We start from the raw sequence: 15,498 nt of genomic DNA, 5'->3' as shown, positions 1-15,498 counted from the left end.
CCAGGTTTCTCTCTAGGTCCAGTCGGAGACCCACCCCTGTCCCACCCTCAGGCCCTGCCATAGCAGGAAAAGGACTGAGCTCTGATGGAATTCCTACTCATTTACTGACTAGCTCTGTGGCCCTAGAGAAGCTGCACAGCCTTTAAAGCCTTCCTGTCCTTGATTGGGAATCGACATTACTCACTCTTTTTTTTTTTAAATTTTTTACTATTTATTTTTTAGTTTTCAGCAGACACAACATCTTTGTTTGTATGTGGTGCTGAGGATAGAACCCGGGCCGCACGCATGCCAAGAGAGCACGCTACCGCTTGAGCCATATCCCCAGCCCCATTACTCACTCTTATTGGTTCTGAAAAGGCTGAGGTCAGAGAATCCTACCTCCTAAGCATCCTTCCCAGAGTGTGGCCAGGCCTCTCCTCCAAGTTTCCCTCAACTCAGGCAGGAGAAGGCCAAGCTCACTGGGCTTAAGTATCCTGTCACCCTGCTTATCCCTTACCTGGCATTTGAAAGTTTTCAGGTACTCGGCTCCCACCTGGTCTTCCCTCTCGAAGCCAGGAGCTTTCTTGTAGCTGCCAGGGGCTAGGCCAGCCTCCCCAGGAAAGACGAGACCCTCCAGGTTTGGTGGCTTCCTACCAGGGCCCGGTGGGGAGCCACACAGGTTGGATGGGCTGCCCAGGCTGCTGCTCCTGCAGAGGAGCTGCAGAGGATGGGGAGCTGGTGGGCATGATGCAGGCTGGGGACATGGTCCACCCTTCATCCCCACCTCAAAGTCAGTCTTCAGCAAGGGGCTCAGTTCCATTTCCATCTGCCAATGGGCAGCAATAAGTACTCAAAAACCCTGAGCCTCATGGGGGACTTGGAGGGGAGGAGTGACAGAAGGCTCTGTCTCAGCCCTATCCAAGCTAATCAGCACCAAGGCTGTGCTGCCCCACTTTGACAGGACCCTGGGACAGAAAAGGCAGAACCATTTGTCCAGAGGACAAATGTCAGGGTCTCCTCCCAAGCACAGGCTTAGGGAGCATGAGAGGCAGGAATAGCTCCTGGGCAGGCACAGTGCCCACCCATTCCCCAGGACAGGCACGTACAGCGCTGAGGTCGGGGGCATGCGGGCTGGAGGGGCTCACAGGCACCGAGTCTCCAGCAGCAGATGGCATGTACAAGATGGGACCTGGCTGGGTGGGGCTGGACACAGCTGAGGAAGGCTGCAGGTCGTCACTTAGGGGTGGCTCTGTAAAAGAAGGACAGGGGTCAGCAGGCTACTGAGCTAGCTCAGTCCCATGCTATCTTCTTCTTCTTCTTTTAATAATTTTTTTTTAGTTGTCAATGGACTTTACTTTTTTATATGCTATGATGAGAATTGAACCCAGTGGCTCACACATGCTAGGCACTCCACCACTGAACCTCAACCCCAGCCCGCATGCTATCTTCTGCATCATGCATCTCCCTGCACCTAAGAAGAAGGTTCCTATATCATTTCCATCAAGACTGAGTCTTCTGCACTTGCTATGTGCCAGATGTGGTACCAGCACTTTGCATTAACTGTGAAGCTCTATAGTGACCACAAAACACAGGATTATTAATGTCTCCACTTTATAGATAAGGAAACTGGGATAAATCTACCAAGGTGACAGAGCTAAGAACTGAGATGTGATCCTTCCTATTCAGCACTTCTCTTTGGTATAGATCAGCAGGCACTCTATCACTGAAAAAACTTATTATTTTTTTAAGTCCTGGGGATGGAACCCAGAGTCTCATGCATGCTCAGCAGGCACTCTACCACTGAGCTATCCATCCCCAGCCCCTCTCTGTGGTATCTCAATTGCAGTCTCAATAGGGACCATCTCTGCACTCCAAATATGCTTCTCTTTCCCAAGGGCCTTGATTTATTCTTCACTCTTAATATTTTTAGGTGTAGATGGACACAACACAATGCCTTTATTTTTATGTGGTGTTGAGGATCGAACCCGGGTCCCACCCGTGCTAGGAGTGCTCTACCGCTGAGCCACAATCCCAGCCCAATATTCTTCACTCTTAACAGGGCTGTCACCCCTTGCTTCCTCTCTGAGACTGGAGTGGTGGCCTGGAGTAAAACGTATCTGTGCTGTCCCACACACAGCCACAAGGCACCTGTAGCTACAGCTACTGAGCACTTGAAATGGGTTGGTCGGATCTGAAATGTACTGCAAGTATTAAAATATATATCAGGTGCTAGTTGGGAGGCTGAGGCAGGAAAGGCCAGCCTGGACAACTCAGAGAGACCCTATTTCAAAATAAAAAATAAAGAGGGCTGGGGTTGTAGCTTGGTGGTGGAGCGCTCGGTGGTGCCTCAAATGTGTGGGGCCCTGGGTTCGATCCTAAGCACCACATAAAAATAAAGACATTGTGACAATCTACAACAACAAAACAAACAAACAAATAAATAGAGGATGCCAGGCACAGTAGTGCATAAATCCCAGTAGCTCTGAAGGCTGAGGCAGGGGAATTGCAAGTTTAAGGCCAGCCTCAGCAACTTAGCAAGTTACAGCAACTTAAAGAGACCCTATCTTAAAAAAATAAAAATAAAAATGGGTGCAGATGTATCTCAGTGGTAAAATATCTCTGGGTTCAATTCCCAGTTAGAAAAAAAAAAGAGCAGGAGATGGTGATAGAGCACCCCTGGGTTTAATCTCTAATATGGCCAAAAAATAAATAAAGAGGGGCTGGGGTTGTGGCTCAATAGCAGAGTGTCTGCCTCAAATGTGAGGCACTGGGCTCGATCCTTAGCACCACATACAAATAAATAAACAAAATAAAGATATTGTGGCCATTCCATCTATAGCTAAACAATAATTTAAAAAAGATATTAAAAAGAGGGACTGGGATTGTGGCTCAGTGGTAGAGTGCTTGCCTCATGTGTGAGGCACTGGATTCAATTCTCAGCACCACATATAAACAAATGAATAAAATAAAGGTCCATCAACACTAAAATAAATATTAAAAAAAAATATATATTAAGGGCTGGGGATGTGGCTCAAGCTGTAGCATGCTCGCCTGGCATGCATGCGGCCGGGGTTTGATCCTCAGCACCACACATACAAACAAAGATGTTGTGTCTGCCGAGAACTAAATATTAAAAAATAATAATAATAAATTAAAAAATAAAAAGGCGCATGGGTCTGGAGATGTGGCTCGAGCGGTAGCATGCTTGCCTGGCATGCGTGCGGCCTGGGATCGATCCTCAGCACCACATATAAATAAAGATGTTGTGTCCGCCGAATACTAAAAAATAAATATTAAAAATTCTCTCTCTAAAATAAATAAATAAAAAGGCGCTAGGGTTGTGGCTCAGCGGTAGAGCACTCACCTAGCACACGTAAGAGGCGCTGGGTTTAATCCTCAGCACCATATAAACATAAATAAAGGTATTGTGTCCAACTGCAACTAAAAATAAAATAAAATAAATAGAATAAAAATCAGAAGTCCAAGACTTAGTAAAAAAAAAATTTTTTTTATTTCTTGATTGAATCCACCAGAGGTGCTTTACCACTGAGGTACATCCCCAGCCCTTTTAAACTTTTATTTTAAGACAGGGTCTTTCTAAGTTGCTGAGGCTGGCCTCGAATTTATAATTCTCCTGTCTCAGCGTCCAGAGTGGCTGGGATTACACATATATACCACCACACTTGGCAAAAAGTAAAATATCTTGATTCATTTTTTATATTGATTACCTATTAAAAAGGCAACATTTTGTGTCAGGCTACCTAAAAATGTTAAAATCAATTTAACCTGTTTTCTTTGCTTATCTTAGTATATTACTCAGAACTTTTAAATGACATACAAGGCCACATTATATTCAGATTGGGTAGCTTTGTTCTACAGGACTGAGCACAGCTCAGTAGAGAAGAGGTTCAAGTTCCATTAATGATGTCTGTCATGGGTGACATGGGGTGGCTGGTGAAACCTGCCAACTTGGATACAGGAAACATAGTACCTTACTTTTCCTAGGACTGCTAGTACCAACCAAGGGGGTGGTTCCTATAGTCTCTGTCTCATGACCTTGGAAGTTCCAGGTTTTAAGGCCAGTTCCAGAAGGGCAAGGTAATGGGACTTTCGGTGGGAACAGGGCCTGCTGCTGGCAGATAAGGACTCCTGTGCATGGCCTGCTGCCAGGTGGTGGTCCTTTGCCTGAGCCTGAGCAGAGGGTTAGAGGAGGGGAGGAAAGAGAGGGTACTGCCCCAGGCAATGGGAACAGCATACGTTCTACATGAGCAAAGGCGCAGAAAGGTCCTCGGGGACAGCTCCCTGACTGCTGCATGTCATTGCACTTGGTGGATTTGTAGATCTGGAAGAGACAAAGCAGAGCAGAGACCAGTCAGACTCAGCCAAGAGTAAAAGGCAGGCTCCCCCTCCTTGAATAGGATAGACTAGCTTGGGCCTCTCTCCACCAATCTCTTACTCAAACTCCTGCACCTAGAAAGTACAGCCCTCTGTCACCCCCACTGCCACCAATGTCCTCCTTGGTCCATCCAGCCTCATGAAGGCACTGGCTCTACTCCTGATCTTGACCAGGGCTATGCTTTTAAGTATGCCAACACCTGAAGCAGCACACAGCCACTCCCAATGTGCCCTCTGCCTGGGTACCCTGGGTTGTGGTCTGTACTGGCCCTAACCTCCCATTCTGCTGTCTACAGCAACATGAGGTCATCTCTGTCTCAGTGTCTCCCTCAAGGTGTCCTGGCTTCCATGGACCCAATGGCAGGGACAGCATGTGACTCTTTGTTGCATAAGACATAGGAACAGGGCTGGGTTGTGGCTCAGCAGTAGAGCACTGGTCTCTCACATGTGAGACCCTGGATTCAATCCTCAGCACCATATAAAAATAAACAAACAATATAAAGATATTGTGCCCATATATAACTAAAAAATATTTTTAAAAAAAGACATAGGAACAGGGCTGGTGTAGCACAGTGGCAAAGCACTTGCCTGGCATGTGCAAGGCCCTGGGTTCGATCCTTAGCACCATCTACACACAAAATAAAGGCATTCTGTTCATCTATAACTACAAAACAATTTTTAAAAAATAAAGTAAATCTAAAAAACAAAAAACAAAAACAAAAACATAGGAACACTGACAAGGCCCAGGTGGGCAGGAGAACTGTGTTAGGGAGTTGCTGTCTCCTATGCTCTGACCTGGGACAAGACAGCTAGAAGGGGCTTTTTCATTTTTTAAATCCTAGTGTCACTGGATTATAATCACAATGAGTGGCATAAAACCCAGAATGGCTAGGCCATCATACTTAGCCCATATCCCCGCTGTCAAGCAACCTCAGAAACAAACTGAAGTGGAAATCTGTAACAGGTGGATGGGCTCAGAACAAGAGAAGCAGCATGCTCAGGAGTCAGGCTTTTGCAGGCTCTGCTTGAGGATCCCTCTTTCAGGTTGGTACCAGCAGCTGCCTTCACCCTCTTTTGTCTCTTTCCTGGCTTCTGAAGGGATATGCTAACAATCCATGGTCCCTCAAAAGACTTCAGTCCCCAACCTAAGGACACACCTCTGGGTGGAACTGCTGCTCTGTGCGGGTATGGCAATACTGGCAGGCATCTCCGTTCTCACACTTGCCGGGATCTCCCCACTCGTCCCCATGTTTGACATTTGGACAAGGAGACGACCTGGTCCAACAAAGGAAGGGTCAGATGGAGGAAAAAGACGATGAGATCAGGGCCTAGAAGGTGCCATTTGGATACCTGCTCTGGGCCCCTCTGGTATCCCTGCCTTACAGGGGCAGGTGCAGAAATGGAAAAGACCAACTGCAGAGTGAAGGCCTCACTAGTGCCAACAGCCAGGTTGATCCTCCAGCCCAGACTGGCTGTATCACCAAGGAGGGCCCTGTATGCTCCCCTTGGCTAGGAGCTGAGCCCACACCAGCCTGAGGAGAATTATGCCACAGCCATGACCACACTTCCCATACTGTGGCCTGGCCCTGCTCTAGCTCACACCCTGCAGGCCCAGAAATGGATGGGCCTCAAACTGATCAGGGTTTTTATTCATGCAAGAGCTGGTCTAGGCTCCCACTGTTCAGCCATTCATATTAGTCCCTCCCCTAAATCTGAGTCCTATGACCCTGTAATCCCCAGGACTGGCCTCCCCATCTTCCTGAGAGCCACAGTGGTAGCAGCCTCAGCCAAGATCCCTTCCCTGCCACTCCTCCCTCCCGTGGCTGGCCTCCTGGGGCCAAAGGACCTGTATTTGTGCTTCCGGGGGCTCCGCCGCCGGTCCTTGCTGTTGTGGTAGTAGGGACAGGCATAGCCCTGGCGGCACAGCCGCGGGGGCTTCTTGCACGGCTCCGTCTTATAGTTCCCCAGCACATAAGCGGTCTCTGCACAGGGGGCCAGAGGGCAGGGGTCAGGGAGTGGAGCTGGAACACCCAAGAACAGGAGGAGTCGAGTGGAGGGAAGGAAAGGAGAAGCCACTGGGAAAGGGTAGTAGAGCTGAGGTTCCCATGACAGGTATGAGCAGGCACCTCCTTACAGGCCACGGGTACGTTGAAGAGGTCAAAGCCAAGGCTGAGAGTCCAATTAGCTAAGCAGGACACTACCCCTCACTGAAGACACTCACAACTCACAGGGCTTAAAGGGCTCCCCTTGAGTGTGGAGAACACATGCACGTGTACTTACATATGTGCATGAAAGCCTGAAGTATCTTGGGAACACCGTGTATCTGGGAAAGTCCCTATAAGTGCCTTTTGAATCGCAGGTATGAGGGATGAGAGGGCAGGGTGGTTCCCAGAAGAGCTGGTAGCTTTGGTTGGAAAAGGTAGTAGGTAATTGTGAATTGAGCTCTTAGGGCAGCTATGGGCAGCAAAGGGGAGGGGGAAGAAGTCTTGCTGGAGGGAGCATGGCCACTTGTGTGGCGCCTATACCTTGCCAGCGAGGCTCCTCACTGAGGATTTTTTCTATCATTGCATGGCTTGCAGCCCCAGAAGACTGGCCTTCTATGCTGCTCTCTACTGTGGTCTGGCCATTCTGCAAGGCTTCCATGGCCTGGAGCTCCCTGGAAGAGGAAAGGAGAGGGTTGGGAAGAGGCATGAGAGCAGGAAACAGTACCATCCATGCTTTACAGTCACTACAAGTAGCCACCAGACCCCAGACAAGTACCTAGCCCACCTGATGTCATAGACAGGGGAGCGGAGGTCATGGGGCCCGTGGGCAAAAGCACAGTGCAGGCCGTTCTTGGTGCAGTTGCCTTTTGAGTCGGTCTCGTGAATGCAGATTCCAGTTTTATAGTAACGAAGGTGGTACCTGCGTTCAGTGTCTCCTGTGGTCCTGTGCAGGAATGGGCACCTAGAACACAGTAGTAGAAGTTACTCAGCTTTGCCCTTTGCAGCCTGGGCTGCTTTCCTCGACCCTACCCTTCCCCCAACCATTGAAATGTTGTCCCATGACTCAGAGGGGCAGTGACAGTTGCTCAAGGAGAAAGGCAATGATGAGCTCTCCTGCTACCATGGCTCCACCACTTGAGTGCTATGGCCTGGATGGTCCAATAGACCTGGTGTTCCTAAGCTGCCTACAGAACAAACACCGTCCAGACTAGGGAATCTCAGAGAAATAATCAATCTTTGAGGCAGCCCCTCACATCCTGAGTGCTTCAATAGGCCCAGAAGAGGGACAGCAAGCCTCCGACCTTTGTGAGAAAGAGAGACTGAGAGGCAGGGATGGTATGGTAAGCTGTATCTCCCTGGTGCCTCCCATCAGTCTCTGCAAGTTGAGACACGACAAAGCACGGCCAGTGAATATTCCCTTTGGGGATGTATTTGTCATTACTAATAACTTTCTTTTTCAATAAGAGGGATCAAACCCAAGGGTGCTCTACCAATGAACTACATCCCCAGGTCTCACTAAGTTGCTAAGGCTGGCTTCAAACTTGTGATCCTCCTGTTTTAGTTTCCTGAGTGGCTTGGAGTATAATCACATGCCACCATGCCTGGCTAGCAGTGTACTGTTCCTTTAGAGAAATCCGTGGAATGTTTAGGGTAAACAAATCAGGGAACTAGAGAGGCTCTCTAAACTGCCAGCCCTCATGAGAACTGTGCAAGATGTAGGGGGTGGTGGAGGGATAGGGAGAAGGTCTGTGAGATCTGCAGGGGAGGATGAAAGAAGACACTGGGAGCCACCTGGGTTCAAATGTGGCCCCTTAGGCCTATGGAAGATAGACCTATTTTGGATTTCTGTAAAGTAGGAAAAGAAAAAACAGAAAGCTCCCCATCCCCTATACCCTCAGGATGGCAGAGTCTGAGCCCAGGTTTAAGATACAAGAAGGCAGGCTGGGTCCAGATAATTCTTCCCAAAGCAGCCTCTGACTGGTATTACAGAATCTGCCTGGCCTACTCTTAGGGCAGCTGACTGATGAGATCTGGAGCTCCTCTGAGAGCAGGCTGGGCACTCACTCGTCGCCCTCTGGACAGAGGCCTGTTGCCTCGTCGTACTTGGTGCAGTAGACGTCAGGACTATAGTTGAAGGTGCCGTCACGACGACGAATGGATCGGCGGCGCCGCTGGTTCACGAAGTGCCAGTGGAAACAGGTGTAGGGCCGATGCTGCGTACATTTGTGTTGCACAAAGAGTGGGCACTGCTCCGTACGGAACTCCTTCAGGTACCTGTAGAGAGAGACTGTGTGGAACAGGCCGGAAGCAAAGAGTGCTTCCCAAAAGAAGTTAGCCGAGTCCCCTGAGGGCCCTGCTCTGGGGTGCCAGTTCCATTAGCACACACCAGAAGAGGCCCAAGGCTGAGGTTGCACTTCAGCATTTGGATCTATTCCAACATCCAGGTCCCGAGTCAGCCTGAAAAGCAGGAACCATAGGCCACAGGGCCCTTTGGCAGTTAGCTAGCTGTGATCCTGAGTAGCAGCTTGGGGAGCCCTCCCCAAAGTTTCCCAGGTTGAGCCACCAATCATAGGAAAGGGCTATACAAGAGAACTGTGGCAGCCTCTTCCACACTTCCTGCAGGTCCCTGCTGCCCACACCAATTTGCCAATTCCCGGAAGCCTCCCCTGTTCCACCAGCAGGGCTGGTTTTAGGTACTAAGGGGAAGAATCTGCAGAAAAGCACATAGGGAAGGGCAGCTTTGGAACTGAAAGCCCAGATCAGAAGATGTCCCTCTGGACTACTGATTACTGTCCCAGAGATGTTTGCTGGCACTGGCTGGGTGTTTACGAAAAAGCTCACAGTGGCATTCTAAAGATACCCTCTCTCTCAGTCTGGCCTGTCCCTAGTAGTATGACAAAGGAGGACCTGCAGCAGCTGAGGTCATGTACATCCTTGAGATTCATGGGCTGTCTGTCCACCTGGGTTCCTAGCACTTCATATAATTCTCCTCTGCCCAGTGTGTAAGACACCACCAAATCTCTCCCACAACCCACCCAGTGGAGGACCCCAGACCCACTTACCCACTTACAGAAAATACTGTTCTTCTGTGTTCTTGTTCATTACCTATGATCAGGTTGGGTTTTTCTTAGACTGGGGGCCTTGTGAGGGGGTGATGAGTGTAGTTCCTGTTATTTATTCTCTCATGTCTAACAGGCCACATATCTAAATGCCTTGAGAGAGGGCATTTGGTGCCAGTGAGGAAGATGGTTGCAGAAGACTCAGAGGTTGTGTGCAGAAGGGAGTGTGGCAGGAAGAACAGCCTTATAGGAATCTACTGCTTGGGCTCTGAGCAGAGCCTGGATCTGAAGGGCATGAAACAGCAACTCTTGTCCAGATCCTTGGGGCCTTACTATTCTGTCCAGAAGGAAGGGAAGGGTGGGCATGTCCAGGACTGGGACTAATCAGGTAAGTTTTCTGTGCTGGGCACCATGGCATTAACTTGTAACAATCCCATGACTCAGGAGGCTGAGACAGGAGGATCACAAGTTTGAGGCCAGCCTCAGCAACTTAGCAAGACTCTCAGCAATTTAGCAAGACCCTGTCTAAAAACAAAAAGTAAAAAGAACTTGGGCTGAGGATGTGGCTCAAGTGGTAGCACGCTCGCCTGGCATGCATGCAGCCCGGGTTTGATCTTTGCACCACATACAAAGATGTTGTGTCCGATGAAAACTAAAATAAATAAATAAATATTTAAAAAATTCTATCTCTCTCACTCTCTCTTTAAAAATAAATAAATAAAAAGAACTGAGGATGGGGCTGGGGGTATAGCTCAGTGGCAGAGTGCTTGCCTAGCATGTATGAGGCACTGGGTTTGATCCTCAGCTCTGCATATAAATAAATAAAGGTCCATCAACAACTAAAAAAATTTAAAAAGAAAAAAAAATTGGGGATGTAGATCAGAAGTAAAGAGCACCTAGGTTCAATCTCCAATTAAAAAAAAAAGACTTCTACCCCATGTGAGGCAAGTACTCCACTGAGCTACCCTAGTCCAATAGGTTTTCTTTGAAACTAATGAAAAGTACTGAAATTTTTCCCAGTCTTCAAGTATGAAGTGTTTTATTTCTGTGTCAGGGGGCAGGCGGAGGGGTTTGATGCTCCTAAGGAACACAGATAGCAAAGTAAGAGGTAGTGGAGACTCCAAAGCCCTGCCATTCATTCAGCACATATTTAATGGGCACTTCCTGGGTGTAGGCACAATGGTAAGCAAGGAGGACAATAAGGAGCAGGTTCTTGTCCTTTAGAAAGCTCACATTTTTATGGAACACGCACTCAAGTAAAAGGTGAAACCAATCAAGTGTGGAAAGAGTTATGAGGGCAGTTTGTTCAGGGTGCTTTGGGAACTCAAAAAGAGGATCCTTGACCCAGGCTGCAATGGGAAAGAGTAAGGAAAAGAGCAGAGCTAGTGTATAAAGAATTCAGGAAAGGTGTTTTAGGCAAAGGAAACAGTACGAGCTCAGAAACTGACTGCTTTCAAGAGTTCCAAGTTCCTCTGTGGAATGTGGGTGAAGCAGAGGAACCGGAAAAGGGAAATGAGATAGAGGTGGGGTGCAGGAGGCAAACTTTAGGAATTTCAGGGGCCCTAGGTATATTCTGAGACACTGGACAGAAATCTGGAAGGTTCTCTAAGGGCCTGATGCACTCCTGGCCCCTATGGCATTTGAATGAAAGGTCTTTCTTCTGTTTCCCTGTCCTTTTGGTTTGACAGAAAAGCTGTGCCCTCATGCTGCATGTAGGTATCAAGTTCTGACCCCCGAGTCAAGGCACACGTCCCCAGATTACTATTTCAATTCCTCTCCTGGCAAATACATATTCTTTTTGACTCTTTTGACCCTCTAGGAAACAAATTCAGGAGGTAACAGGTAGAAAACAGGGAAGAGAGGAACTTTCATGAGAGGAAGAACCTGAACCCAAAGCCAGGAGCAGAGAATGAAGGGGCACTTAGGATTGGCAGATTAAGTACAGGATATCCAGTTAAACTGGAACTTCAGACAAAAGACAAATAATTTTCTAACATAAGTATGTCTCACATATTTCACAAGACATACTTAAGACATGATCTGGTAGCTCAGGAGACTGAAGCAAGAGGACTGCAAATTCAAAGTCAGCTTCAGCAACTTAGCAAGGCCCTGTCTCAAAATAAAATATAAAAAGAGATGAGGATATGGCTTGATGGTTAAGTGTCCCTGGATTCAATCCCTGATGCTGTTTAAAAAAAAAAAAAAATCTGGGCTGAAGACATAGATCAGTGGTAGAGTGCTTTGTCTAGCAAATATGAGGCCCTGCTCTGGTTATAATTCCTGGCAAAATACATACACCCCCCTACACACAAAGGGTGGGACAGGTGGGTTGGGTTGATCCATTGCTTATCTGAAATTCCAAATCTAGCCGCAGTCTGGTTTTATTGTTTTTGAGACAGGGTCTTGCTATATTGCTCAGGCAGGCCTGAACTCCTAGGACTCAAAGCAATCCTCCTGCCTCAGCCTCCCAAGAAACTGAAACTGCAGGAACACACCACCTTGTCTACTAACTTCCTATATTTTTACTTATTATACCCAGTAAAGCCAGTGTCAGTGTGCCTGTCAAAGAACAGGACAAGGGAAGAATCTAAGATGTGGTCCCTGATCTTGAGCAGTTTGTCCTCCTAAAGAAGAGGTCCCTGATGAGGCTGGGGTTATGGCTCAGTGGTGGAGGGAGCACTTGCCTAGCATGTGAGGCAGGCACTGGGTTCAATCCTCAATACCACCCAAAAATAAATAAACAAGCGCCAGGCACAGTGACACAAGCCTGTAATCCAAGCAGTTCCAGAGACTGAGAGAGGAGGATCGCAAGTTGAAAGCCAGTATCAGCAACGGTGAAGCACTAAGCAATTCAGTAAGGCCCTGTTCTCTAAATAAAATACAAAATGGGGCTGGGGATGTTGAGTGCCCCTGAATTCAATCCCTGGTACCCCCAAACAAACAAACAAACAAACAAACAAATAAAAGCTGTTGTGTCCATCTACAACAAAAAAAAATATTAAACAAGAGGTCCCTGAGGGCAACAGCGACACCTAGGGAGCCTGCTTACTTGCAGCATATGTCACAGTGCCACATGCAGTCAGGCTTCACAGGACTTTGTCAGGAGTACCACAGATAAGGACAGACACTGAGGCAACATATTACCTCATTGTAAGCCTCTTTATTTCCATTCCCACTGCCACTGTCCCAGGTCAGTACCTTTTAAAAAACAGGTCTCCTGGTCTCTGGTCTCCCTTGTCCAGTGTGCACTGCACAGTGCTCATTATTCTTCCTAGAGTACAAATTTAATTCTATCATTAAAGCCTTCAGCCCCTTCCAGGATCCACTGAATACACACCAACTATTTAGCCTGAAGTTCCAGGCCCCACACGTCCAGCTCAATTCCCTTTTCCAGCATCATCTCCTTGGATTCCTCACCACCATCCAATGAATGAATGGAACCTTGGTGTCTTGCAAGCAGACCTTTCATTTTCCTGCCTTTGCTCATGTCCCCTTGCTTACCTGTAGAAACCATTCAAGGCTGAATTTCGTGGTCACATATCTTCTGATGCTACCAACTCCATGATGCCCTCCTGGACTTCCACCTAACTCATTATCTCTAGCTAACAGCTATCACAGCACTTTTTCTTTTTTCCTTCCTTCCTTTTTATTTTTTATTTACAGTCAGGGTCTTGCTAAGTTAAGAGGCTATCTTCAAACTTGCAATTCTCCTGCCTCATCTTCACAATTACAGGCATGGGCCACCACACAAGTTTCTTAAGACATTCTCATGGCCTCAATCCTGTTGTGAATATTAATAATGTAAACATTTTTTCTTTGCAGGCTAAGCATCCTTCATCTGAAATGCATGAAACCAAAAGCATTTTAGATTTTTTGAATTTTGGAATATCTGTATATAATACATAATGAGCTACTGAGGGATGGAAGCCAAATCTGAACACAAAATTTAGGTTTCATATACACCTTGAGATGTACACAAACTGAGGACAATTTTACAGAATATTTTCTGTATCCCTGTATTTTGACCGGAGCCCACCATGTGAGGTTAGGTGTGAAATTTTCCACTTGTGATGTGGGGTGCTCAATGCTCAAAAAAACTTCATACTACTAGATTATATATTCCTTAATAGCAAGCTTGTATAAACCTACTGTAATGCCTTTGATAAGACAAGGTAAAGAAAGTTTGCTGAATGAATGTATCAAGGAATAAAGTCACAAAGTCACATCAACAGGGTTATGATGCCACTATTAGGCAGAGCATTGGAGGAAGAATACACAGTTATGAAAAGCACTACCATACAGTCAACTCATAATTTATCACACAGGGATGACTACCCTGCAGAAGAGGTACTCACAAGAGGAGGGGATACCCAGGAAGGCAAAAAAGCCCACTTTCAACCAACTACAATCAGGTGAAAGAAAATTCTAACCTTTTGCTTAAATCACTAATGAAAATGTACCATCCACTACCTAAGAAACAAAATGTTAGCCTAAATTTCCCTTTCTTGGGCTGGGGGCTTCTTATCATGCATGAAGCCTGGGTTCAATCCAGAGCACAGAGTTACCAAAAAAAAAAAAAAAATCCCTTTCTCCCTCTCCCACGTCATGGGAGAAGCAGTTCCCAGAACAAGGGGGAAAAAACATTTAGTTATCATTCTTTTCTATGTTTAGGATTAAGTTAAATACAGGACACTCAGTTAAACTGGAATTTCAGACAAAATTACTATTTCTCCAGTATGAATATACCCCACATATTGCATAAGACATACTAAAGAAATTATCTGGGCTGAGGATGTAGCTCAGTGTTAGCAAGCTTGCCTAGCATGTGTAAGGCCCTGAGTATGATTCCTAGCTCTAAAAAAAGAAAAGGGCTGGGGTTATGGCTAAGTGATAGAGTGCTTGTCTAGCGTGTGTAAGGAACTGGGTTTTATCCTCAGCACCACATAAAAATAAATAAATAAAATAATGGTACTGTATCCATCTACAACTAAAAAAAAAAAAAAAAAAGAGGGCTGGGGTTGTGGGGTTGTGGTTCAGTGGTAGAGTGCTCACCTAGCATTCATAGGTACTGGGTTTGGTCCTCAGCACCACATAAAAATAACATATCCACCTAAAACTAAAAAATAAATATTAAAAAAAAAAAAAGAAAAGAAAATATCTACCGGTTATCCAAAATGAAACCTAAGTTTTGTGTGTGTTTTTCTTTTCTTGAGATCTGGGCTTGCTATGGTGCCCAAGCTGGCCTTCACCTTGAGATCCTCCTGCCTCAGCCTCCTCAGTAGCTAGGACTATAGGCCTGTGCCCATATTAAACCTATGTCTTCAGTGGAAATGCTCAACCACCTCCAGTAAGGTCTTTGCACTTCAAAATCCAGTAAGTACATTTTTGCACTTCAAAGGTCTAAAAGCACAAGTTCTAAGCAAATAAATAGGCTGAGGGCTACTCTTCAATCAGCTCTCCAGAAACTAAGAAGTACTAAGGTCTAAGCACAAAGGAAAGATTTACCAGCCATCCCCAATCCCAAAGATCTGAGAAGGTTAAACTACTCATACTCCCAACTTCTGGGAGTACCCACATTTGGGGATATACACCAATAAACAAATAATTTCAAACTGATAAGGTCTTAGTGACAGGATGAGTCAAGCCTGGCTCAGGATGCTGAGGCAGGTGGATTGCTAGTTCAAGAAACTGAGCAAGACCCTGTCTCTAAAAGAATTTTTAAAAAAGGGCTGGGGATGTGGCTCAGTGGTTAAGTGCCCGTGGGTTCACTTCCTGGTGCAAAAAAAAAAAAAAAAAGAGTAAACAAGAGCCATCAGAGAAAGTCACACTTTGTACCAAGAAGGGTCCCAAAGCCTGAAGGGATACTACAATTTTCATGGCTTCACCTTGGCTAAAAAGCAGCAACTCAGCCAGGCACAGTGGTGCCCACCTATAATCCCAGTGACTCAGGAAGATGAGGCAGGAAGATCAAGTTTGAGGTAAGCCTGGGCAACTGAGTGAGACCTTGTCTCAAAATAAAAATGGACTGGGGACACAGCTCAGTGGTAAAGTGCTCCTGGGTGCAATCCCCAGTACCAAAA

General features: G+C 46.6%; 1 protein-coding gene across 2 annotated transcripts in view; it reads right to left on the bottom strand.

Moving 5' to 3' along the window:
- The window catches only part of Unk (unk zinc finger), a 39,918-nt gene that overhangs the window by 8,446 nt on the left and 15,974 nt on the right, over positions 1-15,498 (bottom strand). The window contains exons 2-9 of one of the 2 annotated variants that reach the window (XM_026404872.2): positions 8,424-8,633; positions 7,144-7,320; positions 6,900-7,030; positions 6,221-6,356; positions 5,532-5,649; positions 4,237-4,321; positions 1,086-1,228; positions 497-697 (exon numbers count right to left, since the gene is read on the bottom strand). In XM_026404872.2, coding sequence (XP_026260657.1) covers positions 497-697; positions 1,086-1,228; positions 4,237-4,321; positions 5,532-5,649; positions 6,221-6,356; positions 6,900-7,030; positions 7,144-7,320; positions 8,424-8,633 — 1,201 coding nt within the window. The remainder of the gene's footprint in view (positions 1-496; positions 698-1,085; positions 1,229-4,236; positions 4,322-5,531; positions 5,650-6,220; positions 6,357-6,899; positions 7,031-7,143; positions 7,321-8,423; positions 8,634-15,498) is intronic. The other variant, XM_026404873.2, reaches the window with a different exon arrangement.

The sequence above is a fragment of the Urocitellus parryii genome, chromosome 7 (genome assembly GCF_045843805.1).
Source record: "Urocitellus parryii isolate mUroPar1 chromosome 7, mUroPar1.hap1, whole genome shotgun sequence".
Lineage (NCBI taxonomy): Eukaryota > Metazoa > Chordata > Mammalia > Rodentia > Sciuridae > Urocitellus > Urocitellus parryii.
Note: the sequence above shows the minus strand (reverse complement) of the source record. Positions and strands in the feature narration are given on the sequence as shown.